The sequence below is a fragment of the Dermacentor variabilis genome, chromosome 11, assembly GCF_050947875.1.
Source record: "Dermacentor variabilis isolate Ectoservices chromosome 11, ASM5094787v1, whole genome shotgun sequence".
Taxonomy (NCBI): Eukaryota; Metazoa; Arthropoda; class Arachnida; order Ixodida; family Ixodidae; genus Dermacentor; species Dermacentor variabilis.
In genome coordinates this window covers 41,428,027-41,449,280 of record NC_134578.1, presented here as the reverse complement: position 1 = coordinate 41,449,280, position 21,254 = coordinate 41,428,027, and the positions used below count along the sequence as shown (strand labels likewise).

At 44.8% G+C, this 21,254-nt stretch overlaps 1 protein-coding gene across 6 annotated transcripts in view; it reads left to right on the top strand.

The window, feature by feature from the left end:
• LOC142563094 (uncharacterized) overlaps window positions 1-20,750 on the top strand; it is a 33,562-nt gene extending 12,812 nt beyond the window's left edge. For 3 of the 6 annotated variants that reach the window (XM_075673617.1, XM_075673616.1, XM_075673615.1), the window contains 5 exons: window positions 2,356-2,463; window positions 5,929-6,087; window positions 6,684-6,835; window positions 13,384-13,668; window positions 18,187-20,750. In XM_075673617.1, coding sequence (XP_075529732.1) covers window positions 2,356-2,463; window positions 5,929-6,087; window positions 6,684-6,835; window positions 13,384-13,668; window positions 18,187-19,827 — 2,345 coding nt within the window. In that variant the 3' untranslated portion in view covers window positions 19,828-20,750. Of the gene's footprint in view, window positions 1-34; window positions 53-2,355; window positions 2,464-5,928; window positions 6,088-6,683; window positions 6,836-13,383; window positions 13,669-18,186 lie in introns of all 6 variants that reach the window. The other 3 variants (XM_075673614.1, XM_075673613.1, XM_075673618.1) reach the window with 2 other exon arrangements.
• The last annotated feature ends 504 nt before the right edge of the window (window positions 20,751-21,254 follow it).

Genomic DNA, 21,254 nt, shown 5'->3' with positions numbered 1-21,254 from the left:
AAGACCAGGAAATGGTGGTCTCTCCTTTTTGCAGTTGCAGACAAAGAACGACGTAAGTACATAGATACTTTCCTCAAACTACATTGCTTTCAACACACGCGTTGTCTCAGCCGGATTGTGCCAAACCCTAAAAACCTTGATGTGCGCTGCGCGAATGCAACCTTTACAAAATTTACTGTCCTCTTGAGGAACACAATGCATTTTTACGTGTTTAAGTAATTGACAAATGCTAACTAACAAATTTTAAAGTATTCATTCAAAAACAACACTTTCAATTTAGAACTTGTGTAGCATATTGAGAAGTACTTAGTTGAATCTTTATATAAACATTGCCGTTGTGGTTTTCAATTGTACGAAACACTAAAGAAAGGGCCCATGATATGATAAAGTGCAATGTTAATTAGTGCTTGCGCGCAGCTTGATCAGCACCATCAGATATGCTTCGAATGAATTATCAATGCTGCATACCGACAGGACATTTGAATAGGGCGTAAGTAGGAGACGGACCGTAGAAAACTGCTCTGGCTGCTACGTTTTCGATTAAAATTCTCTTACTGTAGTGACGGAACAAATGGAATCGTGGGGTTGTGGCGATAACTAGAGCATACAAATTCTTGAAGCCCTGCGAGCATTCTTGATTTTCGTAGACTGCATATAACGTACGACGAGGTCACGCGAGGGCGGCGACACTTCGGTGACGACGGTCTTCGCCGTTGCCTCGCCACCACCGTTTTCGCTTGCAGCCTATTTACTGAGTGCGGTACGCATCCAGTACTAATAATTCACTCGAAGCGTTTTTTTTAGTGGGGACACTAAACTCGTTTCGGAGTGCCTAGTCACATGCTACATAATGGCACATGACACCCCTTCTCTGGTGGCCCGCAACAATAAAACTACAAAAGCGGCCCCCATGAAAAGAAAAACGTTGCAGTATGCTTTGTAGCATCTTAATTGAATGTTGTGTGTTCAAATAATGCTTGGAAAATTGCTAAATAATTTTGTAAGTGTAGCCTAAACTCATAGTAAAAATAGTTTGCGTCAAAATATGATAGTGAAATAGACTCATTTGGTACCCTCCGCGCAGCATACAGCCCTTTTCTTGAGGCTTGGGAAAATCTATCCGAAACACCTTGTCTATGATGCTTTTACTGCATTGAGAGCGATGCCATTTTCTCCAGAAGAAACTGCCAATGTGCATAATTGAAAGCTGCGCATATGAATAGTAGCAAAACGGGTGGCACGCTGACAAATATTAGTCATATGTAGTCGCTTCTGAAAGCACCAATATAGGTTTTTCTTCTCATGTAGCTCTTACAATGAAAGTATATGTGAAACACTTTACTATTCCCAGAAAAACAATTTTTGGCATGACGAAAAGGCAAACGCATTGTAAAGTTAAGTGGACGTCGGTTACTTAAAAGGTTTCATCATTTGCGACATTTTTATGTGTGGCTGCAAATGTGCTCAAACATTGATAAGAACTCCTTCGTCCATTTATTGCAGCGGTGCTAAGGAGAAAGCGCTGTTGTAAACATGTGTAATATGTGAACTTTAAAAGTATTTGCAAAAGTAATTATTACTGCATGTTTAGATAGTCACAGGTATAGCCTTAGCTATGTGCGTCCAGTCGCTGTGCAAGCAAAGTTTGGCGTCGAAGGCGAACTCATTGCTGCAGTCTCTCCATATAAAGCTTTCCAATACCCGATGGTCAAATCTAAGCAACGCGTCATAGATGCCTCCACTCCATGACCATTATAAATTTTATTTGCTTCTAATTAGAACTAGAGATCTTGAACTGGCTGAGAACTGAATTCTTTCTTTACAACGCGGCGCGCTTTTTCAGAACCCTACAGTAAGTTTTTAACTTTCACAGTTTGATTTACCACGCGCCAGGAGGTAACTGTTTCGCTTGCCTTTCTCCAATTTCCTGTGTTCAATTTTGTGTGCTTTATATATTGGGCAACCTCGACGTTTTCAGCTCCCTGTCCAGCGCTGTAGATTTGTTAGACATTTCCCTGTGCGCTACGTTGTGTTTGCGTTGTGCGTTTCAGTTTTCTTTCTTGTGACCTACAATATGCCGTCCTCTAATGTTTCATTCGATACGAGGCAGCCAAGCTATATCGATGTCTGCCTAATTTCGGCGTCTGGCATTTTTCGTTGAATGCATTCATATATTTCATTTTCTATTTCATTTTCATTTTCACAGGGGCGTTTCATGGCTGCTTGCGTCATTTTTTTTTTTTAACGTGCCATAGCTTTCTACAAACGTGTGAAATGCAGAACCACATTTTCTTTCCTTGTTTGTCTTCAAGTATCGCTGAAATTAAATATTTTTTTCATTCGTTTTTCTCGCAGAGTTGGAAGACATTGAAAAAATGATCGAGGAAAGGGCGGAGGTGAAGACTGCTGCTACAGTATACTTCAGCACTGAATCTATGGACAAGCTCGGAACGAAGCACAAAGGTGCTCCAAGTAATTTGGAGTTAGAAATAGAACTCGCTAATCAGATTGTAATCGCTAATAAGTCGCTCAGACTACTCAGTTCAGGACATTAGTCTTACGAGTGGAAAGAGCTCATATTTCTTTGTGGGAGTTGAAGAACTTGGTAAAAGTGCACGAATGACTTAAAAGGGGCTTAAGGTTCATCGTGGTAACCGCAACACGCGGTAAAATGTACGCAGAATTTATTTTAATAAACTCTGCTTAAAAGCGGGCACCATTTTTAAGCGTAACCCCGCACTAACCCGAAAATTCCCATGTTTGAGCAGGAAACTTCGTGCACAGCTTATAGTAGTGTTTTTGATACGCTGAGTGAGTTTTTGCTTGTGGATAGTTCAGGCATGTAACTCGTAATAAATAATTACTGTTCTAAATCAATTAAACCATTAGTAACGTTTGATTAGCATTTCGTACACAACTGTACGCTTCATTGTCCAAATATATATGAACAAGTTCTACTTTTGTTTATAGGGGAGTTGCATTTCGGCATCAAAGGGTTAAAGACGTATGGAAGTCATGATTCAAACAGCGAATTCGCAGCGAAAAGCTAAAGCAAATGGGGAGATCATGGAAAGAAAGTCTATGAAACTGATGTTTACACGTGCGATTGTAACGTGCTTTCTCCATCACATTGTCAAGGATAAATACCATTGCAGAAACGGCGCAATGAGCACCTACATCGGGCGTATTTTGATTAAAATTGCTTACAGCGAAAGTTTCTTGGCCCAAAGCCCAGCTTTTCGCGTGATTAGCTCGCTTTTACGGCAGATAGCTCCACACAGGGCAGCATTAGTAGGGCGTTGGAAGTTTATTGTTCGCCGTAGGAATACAGGAAAAGTGGCTTAACTGTTTGAGCCGGGACAAGAGACACTGCAAATGACAGCAAAGCATAAGTGTACCAGCTCTCACGATAGTGAAAAAAAAACGTACGAAAAGAAAACAAGACACAACAAGAAAGAGTCACCTCTTTACAGCTAATATCAACGAATTTAGTAACAGTATTCAGGCTTTGTTGGCACTATGGGAGTGTGCTTATGGTTAGGACAAAGCTGGGTTACACTGAAGCTTCGTAGGGTCACTGGGAAACAAGTACTTCGTGCCATGAGAAAAGATCAGTTTACTGATTCCGACAAGCGTGTTGGATTGGCCCTCATTATACAGACGGACAGATTTTAGGCGCATTGTTGTATTGGGCCTCGCATTAGCTGGACATCGAAACAGTGCATAACAAAGCGCGAAAGAAAGCCTTTGTAGAAACTAACAAGCCTGTGTGGCAAAATAAAAAGTGCATAAAAAGTGCACTTGAGGGACCTACTCAGAGCAAGCGTTTAATGCCTTGTCAGATTCTTAGAGGGGCCTGAAAACGAGTTTCTTTGCTTATTTTGTCAGCTCACTTGCAAGCAGGTCATTTCTCTCAGCAAAGTAAAAATAGGGAACAAACATTCCGATATTGTGGTTTGTGTAAACGAAAAAAAAAGTTGGCGCACGCCTTTGAACATTGCCATCAAGTGCTACGGCTAGATTTGCTGGGTGAGTATACTCCAAGAAACAAAAACGAAGGGTTATACGCGTGCACCGAATAAAAAATAAATGTCAGTGGATCCCACGTGTATGTGAGAATTGGTTAGACGCGAAAATTTCTTGATGTTTAGAGAGATCTCCTCATTCAACATCATTTCTATGCAGCCCCTCGCTCAACGCAGGCACTAGTCCTACGTTTTTTTTTTGCGCTAAAGTTACTTCTTCACACTCAGAAGTTTTTGATGCCGGCTTCTTCCCTCTCAGCAGCTGACTCCAGTTTTTTGTTTCCGCCTTCCTCACCTATTTATTTATGTATTTATTTATTTAAAATATCCTTACAGGCCTCCTATGAGGCATTGGGTAAGGGCGGCGGTACACAAAAATTTAAAGAATATATATAGTGGGCATATAACAAACATAATAGACATACATTATTAATAGACAGTCGAGGAATGTATACACATCCTATAGAAGTATTAAAGCATTGTACTAAAATAAGAGTAGGTAGTGTACATATTAGAAAAAAGATAAACGATACAGTTCTTTCGATAAACAATGTAAGAAAAATATAGTAATTCCAGTACAAATACTAAATAATACTAAAAAATACAAGAATAATAAGCGAAATAATGAGCTCGTAAACAAGAGAGCACATAACTGGAAAACAGAACAAAATATATCATGCATTTTATTGAAGTTAGGCGGTGGAATATGAACTGATAAGCTGGCGGAATTTATCGCGATTAGATTCGGAGACGATGAAAACAGGAAGAGCCTTCCACAATCGAATGGCACGAGGAAGCGCCGACCAATTGATGGCACGTGTGTTCCCGTAGATGCGCGTGAAGCTGAGACGAATACATAATCTGCGATATGTGGAAGGTGCGACTTCAAGCCGTAAAGATTTCCTAGCCGCATCAACGTACTTGTGAAATGATGATATGGGCGCAAAATCACGTCAAGTTCTTTGTGGCTGAAGTGAAAGGTCAAGGTTTATTTGTGAGATGCTTGATTTGTAGGTTTAGTTACGTGCGATACACTTGGCGCCCGTAAGTTGAACTGATTCTAATAAGCTGATTAGGTTGTCATTATGGGGTGACAAGATTAGAGAGGCAAATTCCAGCTGGGGGCGAACAAACGTCTGATAAGGTAGCTTGCGGTTGTTGGAGGGCAAATTACATAGGTTTCGGCATAGGTATACCCCAGTGATCTTGAAGCATTAGCACATATAGTAGAAACGTGATGAGTCCAGCAAAGGCTTGGTGCGAGATTAATGCCTAATATTTGTATAAGGTAGCTGTAGAAATTGGCCTATTATTTACGTTACATCGGAAATTAGAGATTGACTGTTCACGAGTAAAGGACATCACTTTCCATTTAGATGGATTAAGAGTCATTAACCAAGTAATACACCAATACAAAATAAGCTGAAGGTTGTTTTGAAGAATGAGGTGGTCATCGGGGCCGGTTCAAGGGCGATAAATAATGCAGTCGTCTGGGAATATTCGGAATCGGGATGCTAAGTTATTAGGAAGATCCTCGCAGGCTTTGAGCAACACGTTCACTAAAGACATTCTGACTACTACGACTTCCCTGGTAGAATACGTTTCTTTTAAGAGGACATAATCGCGCTCCAACGATAGCTACGAATATTGCTCAAGGTGGTGTGCTCTGCGCGACAACCTATTCTCCCTAATTAGGTAGCTGGAAGCAAAGTATATTCTTCAATGTAGAAACATAACGCTAGTGGGCGCACGTGATGCTTACTATAACGATTCGACATTAACGTCCAATAGTGCAACCTGGCTCAACAAGAACGAGAACTAACAGCGCCGCGCGGTTGTATTTCAAGCTCACTATTGCGGTCAGCCACGTTCATTGAGCCCTGGCTCATTGCGTTGTTTGCAGTGCTTAATAAAATAGCACCGTTCCCTGCTGCCCCGTCTCCTTCATCACGAGGACAAATGTCACCAATGTCACTGAACTCACCAATGTCACCGGCCTCACCTATGTCAGTTGCCTCACCGCAGATATCACCGGGAAGACAAGGAACACCGATTTCAGTGCGTAAGTCGCCAAAAAAGGGATGATACCTTTCGCCGGTGTTTTTCACATCAAAATACAGTTGAGGCGCACGGAGGTTGCTATTACGCATCCGCGCTGAGCCCAGCCGCATCAAGTTACGGGTATCCGCGCCAAGTCCTGGTGACTAACGAAGTTTCCTTTTAACTATTTCGTAGATCTCATAGAAACAGAGGGCAACAAACAGCACATTCACAACTGAATGGTTCCGAACATGAAGCACGCATCGAAGTTCTAGAAAATCAAACTCAGAGTTTAAAAGTCGGCGTAATACTCATTCTGGGGGGGGGGGGAGAGTCGCTGACTGAGTATGTGGTGTTCTGCTACTCTGTAGAAGGCTGCGGGTTCGAAATCCGGGCCGTGAAAGCAGGAATCTGCAGGGGCAAAATTTGCTTCCGTGGTAAATTGCCCGAGGGGAATCAAAACATTTTTGAGCACTCCAACACTGCGCACGTAGTTCTTTAGGACGTGAATCGGCGGCTAATGAAAGACTGTAAAATCACATCTCGTGAGCAGATTGTGGTTTTGACGCTTAAAACCCAATAACTTTGGTTTGTAGTAACTGAACCTCTCTTTTGCAGGTGCACCTCGGCCGTATCGCCAGAAGCTGTTCATCGCTGCACTCGTACTGCTTGTCATCGCTGCAGCCGCTATCGTATCCCTCACCGTGTGGACCACCATGGTGCCTTCTCACAAAGTCAACTACGCTTGCAAGACTCCTATATGTGAAAAGGTGATCATACCCTTATGTGAACGCGTCTTTTGCTAATTTCTCGCGCCGAAAAACGCGTGTTTAGAGCAGTCTTACATCTTTGAATACATCGACTGCACCCGTCGTGGTTGCTCAGATGTTTTGGAGCCGCGGGATCAAACCGCGGACACGAAGGCTGCATTTCTATTCGGCCTAATTGCACAAAATACCCGTGTGCCATGCTTTATGTGCGCGATAAAGGAACTAGGGCGCTCGAACTTAACCCGCAGTCTTCAATTACGGCGTGCCTAATGATGATATCGTTGTTCTGGCGCGTAAAACTAGGGAATTTATATCTTTATTAGATGAATTGCGTTAAATAACGCGGCACATGTCAGGCAAACATGTACTTGTGTGGCATGGCGATTGTACGCCAACATTCTCTGCAACATGTGTCACAAAAGAAAGCTTCTCGAGAACCCTACTGTATTTCTATATTTATTTATTTCATGTTGCCCTTACGACCCTCTGTCAGAAGGGGAAGTGGACAAGGAATGTAGACCTAGTGTTCAAGTGCAGCTATAACATGCTAAGTGCAAAAAGAAGATTAAGAAACGCTGCAGCTACACTCTAGATGCGCTGAGATATTACTGAAGAAACAAGACACGCTGTCAAATGTAATGTAAGCTGAGAACATGCACTAAAAATATTGAAAAGCACTGCAATTACACATTCCAAACAGGCATTGCAAAACGGGGTTGACTTTTAATCACATTTTATTAAGGATGGTTGGTAAAACCATCCTTTAGGAATAAAACGCATACAATCATAGCATTAGGACTTGCGATACACGCGAAGTAATTTTCGAAATGCTATATAAACATAACAGCCAAACATAGTAAGAATGAGCATCGGAATAGAAAAGGATGTATTTCTACGCAAAGATGCTTATAGAGAATAACGCATTTGTTCACGGTAAAAGGAAATAATACAAAAGGTGAGGCCTGTAGCTTGTACGTGCAGGTGACGTTTGAGGTCATCTGCACGTATAACGCTGAGTGTATTGTTTTGTTCAACAATCCCTTTATAGCGCTTAATAAACTTTAAGTTGGCCAGGAAGAGGTTGCTGAATCGCTTCTTCTATGAGAGCAGTTCTATAATTACTTATTTTGTAAAACATGTATAAATACAGTAAGCCACATGGTAAAGCGCGGGGCTGTGTGCAAAGCGGGATACAACAATGAAGGGCTATAGTGAAAATAGTAATAATGATAACGGAAATGCAAGTGACAAATTTCTACCAGCACCTAAAAGCAATGGAAGAGTCAAATATTGCATCTTGTCAATGCTAGCTGTAAGTGGAAATACCTAAACAATGTACACATCATCAAGCGAAATGAAGTATAAAAGCAGACTAATTAGACAATTATTGAGGTCATAGCGCTGGATTTGCACGTACAAGAAAGAAAGCAGGACGTGCGCTAACCGTACACTGACTTTCTTTCAAAATAGCATTGTACTAACACCGAAAAACGACAATTCCGATCACATGTGTCGTTAAGCGGGTCAAATGTGTTTTTCTTTAGCATGTGGCTCAGCAGGGTGTCCCAGATAACTTTAGCCAAGCTGTTAAATACACACTGGTGCAACATACAAGTATGTGAGATATACCTGACTATACGGCATCTGTCCTCCTACCCGACCAGCGTAATGTTGTGTAATAATGAACTGTTTATTAAAAAAAATTCACGAACGAAGTTAGATTATTTCTTTTTCAAGTAACGACGTCTTTTCCAATAGGAAAACTGTTGTTGCTTCGTAACACGTATCATTCATTAGTTTTCAGTGCCCCGTATGTGTGCTTTTGCACCCTGTTTTCGCAAGCGTGCTAAATACGAAAAGTGGCACGTGATTAAGCCTACGCTTTCCATGATAGCGGTGACCCCACAAGCGATTTCACGCACGACGAATTTGGTATTTGAGCGTGCAATAACAGCCTTCTGATGGAATACCCGCCTCTAGGTATGGAAGTAGAAGTGTGTTCACAATTTCCACACCAAGCAATTATTTATATTATCAATAATTAATTATAAAAACGTTGTCATGATGTCAGAAGAGCACTCATCACCGGACAGCATTAGTCCCGTCACTACGTAATGAATGATTCTTTTTTAGCAGATTGGCTAACTCGTTACGATTCTACAGGACGCGAGAATAGGTTCAGTAAGAGCAGGACCGGAAAGAGCGTCACTCGGAACTAAGCATATCTAAAGCGGAATTCACTTTTATAGATATGATGACAGCACGTGTACATACATTGGCTCAACGCAATAAGGTCCTTGAGATATACAATCTAAAAAAAATGCATGCCCATTCTAACGTGGGATGAAATGTTTAATGCTCAGTGTGGTGAGAAGCCACAGACGTTTCACTGATCAGACGCCCAATTTTTGTTAGTGACAACCCTGTAAGAGGTCAAAAGAGCTGCTGAGAGTTTGGAGAGGAAAGCAAAACCGCACAGTCCCCACCAGCGACGAGTTAAAGCTCCACGTCTACCTCGAGGGGAAGCCGATACCGGAAAAGACGCTCATCAGAATCCTGGGGATGTGGATACAGTCAAACCAACGCTGCACCCACACCCTCGCCCTACTCAAGGCATCCACCCTACAAGTGGCCCGCATGATCACGCGCATCTCACACAGACGCCACGGCATGCGAGAGGAGGACACACTCAAGCTGGTCAGAAGCTTGGTCGTCAGCCGAGTGGCATACACCCTTCCATACTACAATCCCATCAAGAGTGAGGTACAACAGGCGGACGCGATTCTACGCAAAGCCTACAAAACCGCACTCCACCTTCCCCACAACACCTCAACCGAAAAGCTCCTAGCCTTAGGACTACATAACACCTTCGACGAATTGAAAGAGGCGCAACTAGTCTCCCAACAACGCAGACTACAGCAGACCCCATCTGGCAGGGAGCTCCTGAAGAAACTAGGCTGCGCCGATCAACTTCAAGAGATACAGAGGACCGAAACAATTCCGGACGAGTATCGCAACACACTGAAAGTAGCACCCATACCCCGGAACATGGATCCCAACCTACACAAAGCACGCAGAGAAGCGAGGGCTGAATACCTACAAAAGACACTGGCACCCCAAGAAACGACAGTATACGTGGACGCATCCACGTACGCCAGAGCAGCGGGGCAGAGCAACAGCAACGCGGTAGCAACGGTGATTGATTCGACCCTACGCGAGGTCACCAGCGCATCACTACAAGGCTGTACGATAGTCGAGGCTGAAGAAGCGGCCGTCGCTCTAGCGGCAGCGGAGGGATATCGGTCTAAACGGTCTCTAACAATCCTTACAGACTCGCAAACAGCGTGCCGCAACTACCTACGCGGCAGAATAGGGCACGGAGCGCTCCGCATACTCCGCTCCGGAGACCCCATAACAGAACGACAAACAAAAGAAGAACCAATTAGGCATACGATAGTATGGACGCCGGGACACACGGGAGTGGCAGGGAACCAAGAGGCGGACAGGATAGCTCGAGGGTACACTTATTACCGAGCATCCAACATAGGCGACCTCGAGGAGACCGAACCTGTACCCCAAGACTATTCGGCGATACTAAATTACTACAAGGGCTGCAGAAAGCGGTATCCGCCACCGCACAACTCCCTTAGCAGAGAGGACTCTGTCGCGTGGAGGCAGCTGCAAACGGGCTCGTACCCGAACCTAAACGTACTCAGCAAAATTTATCCCACACAATACAATGACAAATGCCCCTGGTGCCACGAAACACCCACGCTGTATCACATAACGTGGGCATGCCAGAAGATAGACGTGGTACCCGTTATACCAAACCCGAGTGCGGAGCAATGGGAGGGAGTGCTCTCCAGCGATCGCCAGGTCGACCAAGAAGGTCTGATTCGGCGAGCACAACTGGCAGCAGCATCCAGCGGAGCCCTGGACTAAGGGCAACCGACCGTTGTGCCAGAAGATGGACGATTCCATCTGAAGACCGCAGAAGACCAGTGAATCTAGAGCTGATAAAGTTTTTCACTCACTCACACACTCAAAAGAAAGTGAAGACAAAGAAATCGTAGGGCAAAATATTTGTTGTTCGAGTTGAAATCGAGGTAAAGGGAAATGAAAATGCACGAAAGAAAAGAAACATGAAGCAACAATTGACAGCAACAAACATGAAGCCAATTCCTCCCCGTTACGTGTGCGAAGCTCTTATATACGTAGCTATGGCAACGGCTGTTACCATGTCCCCATTCTTGGTATCTGGTCCTGGTAATGTTAACCAGTGGCACTTATAAATCCGTGACGGTGGATATGGCACACCCTTTTCACCACTGGCGTCCCGTAATATGTGAACTTTAAGACCAGGCAGTCGGACAGTAAAATATACCTGTTCATGCTCAAGTTATCAAACTACATCCTATTCATTACGTCTGCAAGTTTCGTTTCGCTATGCCTAGGCATTTCTGTATTTCAGTTAGAGCTAATAATTCCCCTTACTATTTCTATTGCTTCATTACATGTTAGCTACTTATCGGTGTAACTATTAAACACGCAGTGTTCTTTTTTTTAATTGGAACGCTTTTTTAAACAATAGCCTAGAAAATAGTCTCGGGTTAGGTCACTAAATGTATGTTATTTGCCCAGGCGGACATAATTCGCTACAAAAATCGGCGTGTGCCCTTTCACTAAAAGAACTAGTACAATAATTACTTGTTAGCCACCAATTATTCTACGTCATGTTTATGTTACGAAGTTGTAGGGCGGCGTCGCAAGTCTTATTCTGTGTTTCTACGCGTTGAAATGGCAGGAAATATCAGGATAACTGCTGTAAAACTATTTGTTATATCCGCCTCAGTACGCGAACGGAACAGTGAAGCTCGGCTTGAGGCGTCACCACCGTTGGCCACACCGCGCAATAAAGCGTCCGTATTGTTCTTGGTGCTAAAGTGAATACGTATTCAATCGGGAAGTGCGCAAAGCGCCAATCGGAATCAGTATGGAGGAGCACGGAAGCTTCATTTGACGTCGGCCTTCTACGTCATGGAGGGTTTCAACGGGGAGCAGCGCTTCGCGGAGCCGCGTGCGTAATCAGGTAAATTGAACGAAGAGGCCAGGTATATGTTGGCCTATGTGACCGCTTTGAGTTGCAGAAACTCAGAACTACACTTTCATGACGACTCCCCTCAACTTTTGACGTCATGAGCGCGCGAGGCGCGCTCGTGTTTTGCTAGCGTGTTCGCTACCGCGTTTCGCTAGCGCGCCAGGTGTTGCCTGAGGGGAGAGGGCATCACCGCGACGACACGTCACCAGCACGCCTCGGCGTAGTAGACACGGTGACAGATGCGGTGAGTAGATAACGCCGCGGACTGTCGCGTCGATACCCCGTAGGCAGCCGCTGCTGCTTCCTCGGTCCTTCGTCGCATAGAACTTCTGCGGCAAGGTGCGTCCTTGATTTGTCAGCCAAGAAGCTGACATAGAAACTTTTAAAAAAAAGTATCTCACGCTAATTTGACCACCAAACTAGCTGACATACCCCGCACCGAAACTCGAAACCACCTGCTCATATATACTCGCAGTGCAAAACTTGAAAGACCACTCAGCGGGGATCAATTGGACATTTATGCTTTCGCTTTCACAACTAGCTCGCAAGAAGTTCTTAGATGTCCACGGATTTTTTTGTCATGCAAATTATATCCTCCTGGGCAGATTATTGAAGTGTAGTAATGTAATTCGCGTAAAGCTTGGTCGTTTATTTAACAACGAAGCGCTCGAAAAAAACTACATAGACACACACACACACACACACACGCACACACACACGCACACACACACACACACACGGACACACACACACGCATACATACATACATACATACATACATACATACATACATACATACATACATACATACATACATACATACATACATACATACATACATACATACATACATACGCGCGCACACACATTTTTTACGCTTCATGTATCCAGATCAGATCTCATGCTGTTTTTTTTAATTTTCAGGAAGAGTTTGTTGGCCTTACGGAAGCCTTGCCCCTGGTTGATATGTTAGATTATAATATTTAGCGCGTGAGTCGTCCTTTTCATTCTGCTTTTCAATGGATGCAATGCTAATAACCTAGCATGCGCTGCGCTTGTGCGATAATTTTTTAATTCCTCATTTCAATTAAACAGAACAAATAGGTTGTGTGCTTTCCGTGGCTTCGTTATCTCTCTCTACGTATGAGTAACAAGAATGGAGTTCCTAAGTTTCCCTCATGCTAAACCTTTTAAATGAAGTGCCGATTGTCGTTAATAATGGGGTGTACTATTTCAGTGCCGCACTGTGGGTTCTTTTTTTCTGTTAACCATCGCACAACATCGCGTCTTCGCATCCCCAGAGCATGATTTTCTCTGGCATGTATAAAAGGTCAGTAAGGTCGTCTCTTCTATTTGTGTCCGTCTATCGCCAGACACTTTGAGACTTAAAAGCGCTATAGAGTTCCTTTCTTACATGGCGCGCAAGAATAATCGTTAACCATGGCTCCAGGTGATGAAACAGCTTTCGGAGTACGCCAATTCCACGGTGAAACCGTGCGACGACTTTTACTCCCACGTGTGCGGCCACTGGTTGCGAATGGCCGAGGGAAGCACGTTCATGAGGGACGCCAAGAAGCAGTTCACACGCACGCGCCACGCGCTGCTCACCTCGCCGTTCAACTCGAGCGAACCCAACAGCGAGGTGATCGAGACGGCGCAAGCATTCTACACATCTTGCCTGGCCATGTTCGGCGAGGCGGTGGAGCTCAAGACGGCACTCAACGAGCTCTACTCGGTGCGTATAAGGGAGGTTTTACCTCGCCCTGTGAAGGTGTTGCCCTTTGCGGAATGCCTTGTTAACCCGGAAACGCAAATGTGAGAGATCTGACTGGTGGCGCTACCTGTTGGCGCAAAGTGGGACCATATAAGAGTCGGCGTTGTTGCTTCGGTAACTGACCGTGTTCTACTTGGCTGCTGTTGCAAAACGTCAGCTGCGACGTATTCATTCACGTGCAAACTTTTTTAAGTATTTTTTTTTCTGCTAGAGCCCCTACGTAACCTAAAAGCTTGTCATATGGGCTGTGGCCTGACATAATGTGACGAGTCACCGATACCACTAGAGAGTTTTAGCTTGTCCATTCTTAAGGGAAGTGGCGCGCTACGGCAAGCGTGGACGGCTGCAGCAACGCTGCCTGTGACACTCAGCAACGCGTGAAATGTTTTTGGTGTTACATGGCTGCTCACGTCGAAGCAACATAATGAAAAAGGGACTGCATGTTCTCAATTGCGGCACGGTCGATGCTTTACACCTGCAGATAGGTAACATAGCTACGCTCAGTGTAATTGAACTAAGCAAAACAAGAGGGCGCCACCAACCCGATGTGTTTACGTTTATGTTCCCCGTAACCCAGCTTTCCTAGAACGGTAATGATGTATATGCGCATGCTAACACTCCATAACTTTGCTGCTGTTTGCACTTTCGTGAAGAATACCCGTGAAGGTTACCACGTTTTCGGACATACCTCTGCTATCTTTCTCTCGATAGCTCAATGAACAAATTTCGGCAGTCTCCTTTACTGCACTCGAAGACAGAGTATAAAGTTTAACCAGGTGATAATTTTTTCGCCATTACGATATTGTGCCTAGAGCTAAAGACAGGCAGATGTAGACAAAGGCGAACACATGACGCTTAGTGACCCCGTTATTTAAACATACGGACTGGTTAGACAAGGAAGTCCGGAAAACTCGGGCAGTTTTACTCTCGTGATTCGAACTCGATCTCTAAAACTAAGCAGGAACAAGCGTCCAAGCAGGACTGGATTTGAATCTCCCATCTTAGTAAGCGTAAAACAAGAAAACCGAGTGAACAGTGTTCAATCCAGGACATAGCCGCAAGCATGTTGAAGAGCGGAAATCGGCTGCGAAATGTCAGAATGGAGGACTGCGTTCTTGAAACGTTTAATGGCGGCACATATGAATAACCGAAATCTTTTTTTATTTTCCATGTAAACGTGCAAGACGTGTCGAAACCGAGCCTAGTGAACGAAAAGGAAAATAAATCCCTTAAGGAAAAATTTTCAGCAATTGACGGGAATCACCAAGGAGAAAACTAAAAATGGGCTTCCCCAGAAGCCACTTATGGCTTCGTTTGGAATTTGTACAGGCAGCCTTTGTCATATGTGAGCCAGCGGTGCACATTTCAAATGCTTTAAAGCACCTGCGTAGCAGCACTGGATGGGTTCCACGGGCATGTGGATGGAGGGTTCCGCATAACCGTGCTTTGGAAACAAAGCGAATCACGCGCGAAACTTCTCCCTCGTACTGCGTTCCTACTCTATACCAAGGAATGGCACTTGTTGCCCGATAGTTGTAGCCGTAAATTTCCCACCCAATACCGAATCTCGGAAAGGCAAAATAGTTCTCGTGTCTTGCCTTTTGCAGTCAACTCCCGTCAATAAAGGGTTAGGGAACCATGCGTTTAATGAAGGCGGCAACTTATTATTGTGATAACAATGATATGGACAGTTCAAGCGCATTCCCTCCGCCGGCGTCGGCATCGCCGTGAGGTTGCGTATAAGGTCCAAGGGTGATAACACCGTCGCCGCGCGCACTACGCTGTATGTGGGAGTGAAAGTGTGCGAGGGAAGCCCATGATCGCGGCTCAATCTCGCCCGCGCGAAAGGGACGAAGGCAAGGGGAAGCATGCCGTCTTGTCTCGCGTGCGAGGCACCCAAATTTGCGAGGCGCCGAGGGGAAAAGAGGGAAGGGAACTCTGGCTGCGACTGCGCACGTTGCGGCTGCGCGCAGTCGTGACGCCAAGATTGACAGCGGTCTGCGTTGGTGGCAGGGTCAGGTATGATGGAGGCTCGTAGCTTTGTGCATACTGTGTGCGTTTGGCACTCGCTTTGCAAAAGGGTACATGTGCGGGCATGTTGGTTGGCATGTTGGCATGTTAGTGCTTGTCCCAAGGTAAATATACCTGGTAGCGAAGCTGAAGCTTGCATAGAAACCCATACGTTCCAAACATGGCGGTTCATCGGCGGTTCATGGGGCTTAGCGCCATCTGTTGAGGAGGGAAGACTTCCGACGGAAGAAAAATAATGTCACGTCATATCTGTTAAAAACCTGAAGTGAGGTCATCTTGTTCTCAATGGTGCGAAATTTGTTTCGGTTGCCTGCCATTACAGCTGTATATTCAAATTCCTCGCCTGTCGACTAGATGGGCGTCCTGAGCTTTCAGCCAGAAAAGCGAAATGCAGAAATCCCAGAAATGCAGTAAAAGTCAGCCGTACTTTTGTCGAAATCGTACCCCTGCACAGTACATAGTTACTATGGAGGCCGACGAATGCTTTGGGTGCAAAGTGCTGGTCCCATCGTCGGGCGCCAAGCCCATTCCAATGGACAGCCAGCCCAGTCCCACGAAAACACCTAAGATAAACAGCCATCTGGTCATCGTAACTCCACATTTCACTGAACAGGCTAAGCAACGATGGAGCTACCTACTCCATCAAATTCAGACAAACGTCGACAAGCAAGACACACCGTGTGATGGGGGCGTATTGTAACAGGTGCACCTTACGAGCGCGCCTTTCAGCACTCTTCAAGAGATGCATTGTATTGCAGTAGATAGCGGCGTCAACGCCCCCTTTTATGATTGGCGCTAAAAAAAGGCAGTTATTGATAATGATAAAGAAAAATAGAGCTGTTCCTTCTTTTGTTAGCTCGTGTATTTAAATTTGAATGACAATTTTTTTCATTGCAATTATCTAATTGTGTCTCGCTTTAATTAAGAAAAACTCTTTTTTCCCACAATGTTTCTTCCTCCTCACATAGTGGCGATTCAATTGCTGCTCCCATAACCACCCTTGCTGATGTCGGTGAGAATTTGTTCTGAACCACTTTTCATCCGAGGCTTGGCGACATTTTTGGATCGACCTTGCTTGTCTCGACTTGTCCGTCGTCTTCGCTGCGCTACGTTACTTGTAGCTCACTTTGCGTTGAATCGATAGACAGCACGGATGTCACTTCGGTCTCTGCTGCTGCCGCCGCGTTCTTCAGCGTTTCAACAGTGAGTGCCCGCAGTCAATAAGTATAATGCGTTAGTGTTTTCTGATCTCGCTGACGCCTTGCTGATTAGTTTAGTTACCAATCGAACGTTAACAACTTGATACGGCTGCTAAAACGACTATCCTTACTTCGTATGGCTGTCTGCTCATTTGCTATCACAATCGATGCTTCGATTTCAAGCGAAACTGCGTGTTTCTATGCGTCCTTTCTTTCTTCCTTCGCACTTCACTTGACAAAACCTGCAATATCCTGAGTCACAACCACATGGTTCAATTTCTATGCAAATATCCCACCATATCGATTTGTAGGTCCTGATTGTCTTTTTATACTTGCGGCTCCGCAAGTGTGATATGGCATGCGGCTTCGCTGTCATAACGGTTGGTAGTGTTCTAACCAATAGTCTCCTTCTAACCTAAAGTGACAAGTTGTCTATTGAAATCAATATTGTATACGACAGTTATGAATCACTCTCGGACACCCAATTTCCTTATTCTAATTTTATAATCTCTTTATTCTACTAAGCTTATTCCTATGCCTCATCTCCCAATCCCCAACTTGTCCCGTGAATTTATTGATTACTTCTAAATTCGATCTTTTGCATTCCCTGGCACGGAGCAGACCCCTCCAGAACTCTAACAATCAACGGGACCCGTAAAAACTGAATTCAAGGGGAAAAAATATTTTACATAATACAACCTCTTAACTTTCAGTAGAAGAAGCAGGGACTAGTGCACTCAGTGCAAAATGATATTTAATGCCACCAAAATTGCACTACGGACTCTAACTACAAGAAATACAATTCCGTGCAAGACTACAGCGTATACAATTCAATAGAAACTGCATATTTATAGCACAAATTTCCTGACGCTACACATAATCTAGAAGGGGGCCGACACTTGAATTAATGCACTGTGGGTATAGAAGTTACATAGACAGGGATAAAATGTCTCAGAAAGGCTATCCAATGTTTCGGCAAATTGACCTGTATTTGTCAAAGGCGTCTTTGTAATCCTCGGAAGGTTAGTTTATCCCAGTTAATGTAACTTCTATGACGTGACACATATGCAATTATGAGCAATCATCACGTTTTTACTGATTGTCGTCACCACTAGAAATGCGTTGTCCCAAAAAGAGAAAAAAACAGGCAGTTTCTATTCTCTACTCCATTACCACGCCCCGTCCATTAGCATGGAGCGAGATAATTTTGCCGTGGTTTGGTCACTGCCGTGTTTTAACTCATTCGCAGGCGTTAAATGTGTCCGTAAAGAAATGGCTGGCCGAAACCCGGTGGCAGAGGTTCTTCGCCGACTGCTTCGACCTGTCACTCAAGAATCACTTCCACAACCTCTTCAAAGTCAATCGCTACTCTGCGGCCGAGGGTCCTTACTTCTCTGTGCTCCTCGGGCGCAGCTTCTACCAGCAGATGAAGCACAATGAACCTGTCATCCGGACGAAAGAGTACATGCGACGAGTGCTGGAAAAAATCGGAGAGACGGCGCCCTCCCACAAAGTGATTCAAGAGGTTATCGCACTGGACAGCGCTTGGCAAACGCGGGCCTCCATGAAAGGCACGCCGACGTCACCTGCGCGCGTGGCCGACATCTCGTGCGGACCATTCACGGCCGACGTGTGGGGAGCGAAGTTCGCCGAGCACGGCGCCTCCAACGACACTGCCGTACGCACAGTGAAATTCAGCCTCACTTGCGCGTTCATGGAGCACGTGCTCTTGAACTCGAGCTCGCAGGCCAGACCCCTGTACTTGCTGACGCTTCTGGCGGCTCACGTGTTGACCTACGACTTCCAGCTCTCGATATCGAGGTCTACGAAGTCGCTGCTGAGCGTTTGCCAACTCGTAGCGGGGCATATCTTCAAAGAGATGTGGGTGCACGCGCTCTCCCGGATGCTCTCCCTGAAGAGGCCCTACGTGCGAGACATCAGGAACTACACCGACTTCGGCACGCGACTGCGGCGGGTCATCTCCGAGCGTGACTGGATGAGCGCCGAAGACCGCGAGGCGTGCTTAGAGCGAGTGAAGGGGATCCACGTGACCGTCTTTCCGGACAGCGTGATGAGCATCCAGCAGTTGGAGTGCAGTCGCTTCGGGCAGGGCGACAGGAGCATCAGCCGCTTCATCCTGAGCAGCACGTTCATCAAGAACTTTGTGCACGTCTTGAAGGTCGAGTTGAGCCCATCCTGTCTTCTCAGTCCGTACACCTCGATGCCACGTAGAACTCTAGATGCTTTCCTTGGCACCGACATCACGCTCGACTTGGCAAAGAACACGGTCATCGTCCCGCAATTTCTGGGCGCAGAGCCACTGTTTTACGTGGGAGATGTGGATAGATTCATCAACATCGCCACTGTGACCACGCTGGTGGCCAGCCTGGGAGCGACCATAGCCAAGCGTCCGATTGAAACCTCGGACGTCGGTGGTGTGAGCGAGTCCACCGAGGGGCAGTGGAGCGATGCGACGTCCGGAAAATACGACGACATCTCACGTTGCCTCGCAGCAAAGTATAAACTACCTGGTGACAGGTCACGCAACGAGACCAAGTTGGACGAGGTTTTTGCGATCATAGATGGCATAAGGGTCGCAAAAATTACGAAGGACGAGTTTGATGAGGAAGACGCAGAAACGAACGAGAGGCACTTAACTGCCACCGATTCGCTATTCTTTAAGCGCGCTTGCTTGTCACTTTGTGCGTCCGACAAGGTAGATTTGCATGTCACAGAGCACAGCTTCTCCAAAGCCTCCGCGGCATGCAACTACGGCGTCGGCAGGATGCGAGAATTCCACAGTGCATTTGGATGCAACGACAAGGATCGAATGTGGACCATAATGCAGTGCTTTGACCGATACACAGAAAAAGAAGAGGATCTTCGTTAACTTATGCATGGTCATATTTTGCCATCTTAATCGTCGTTACTAATTAGTGTACGGTTGATTTCCTTTGCATTATAAGCGTTGGGATTATCTACTAAGCTAAACCTTGTTTTGTTTTTAGTATTCCCTTTTGGTGCTTTGCAAGAAAGTTACCCTCTACGCGCTAAAGTGCAAGAGCGCGTTCTTGCTAATGTGACGTCTTCCCGATACATTGTGTAATTATCAGAAGCTGATATGTGTGACTAATTCATATCAAAGACGATGTTGGTGAACACGACTGTATTATGTCGAACATGGCACCAAGTTACTTTATTTCTTAGCTCTGTGTTGTGGCTCACTGAAACTGCTACGATACGCGCAGCTTCTTCAATATGAGACAAATATTTTTGCTCGAATTGACGCGTTTCATGAAACGTGGACGTGACTTGAAATCGGGTGTCATTTTGTGCATTGAGATATTATAGCCCTAAAGACTTCATTGCTGCAAACGTCACATGTTGAAATAGTATTGGACAGTGGTTTAATGTATTCCTTTGCGTAAAATTGCAAGGAAATACTCGTGGAGAAAGTCTGGTGCGTTGCCAGTGTCAGGGAGTGCTCTAGGGAGTGAACACCTTGATTAGGCTACTACGGACTTTACAGTTGAATTTTGAATAAAATGTGTGAAATGCCATTGCATTTGAAATTCTATAAAAAATTCCGTGAAATAACGCAGTCAGAACAAAAGCCCTAAATGGAATATAAAGAATGTACCTTGTCGTTGTTTACATCAGCAATGAACTCAATGCTTGAAATTGCCGCTTGCACACCTAACAAAGTGATACGGTATTTCCGCAATTACGACATAGAGTTATGTAGAACACGCGTCAAATTGTTTACTCCAACTCTATGGAACAACACGGTGAAACATTATGCAGTTTTATATTTGGCGCAAAATCAGAAATAAATGAGCAATATATTTTATATTGGTTATTAGTATAAGTATGCAGTATGCCAAACATTTTCACCTCTGTTTTTCAGTGCTGCTGTTCTAAAGAGAATAAACGTTGTGAGGCATTATGGAAGTGCAAAGAGGGTAAAGTCATTCAGGCAGTGCATAGTACCTCAAGTACACTAATGTAGTAACATGATAAACTGTTGATCAATGCTACACCGGTAGCCTGAAATGGATGAAATAACTATCGGTATCTACATACGTCTAGTATTTGTACAGTGGTTTGAAGTATTTACGTAGAGTGCAGGTTCAACTGTCGAAATGCATAAACAGATAGCGGAGCATCTGTTTAAGGAAAGTAACTAATGAGAGACATAAGAATGGCATTATACATGGTCAATTCCTCGAGATATCGAAACATGGTGTATATTTGACATTTTTTATTTTGTCTGAAAACTCCTTCCGCACACGAGACGGAATAATGCGGAACTGAAAC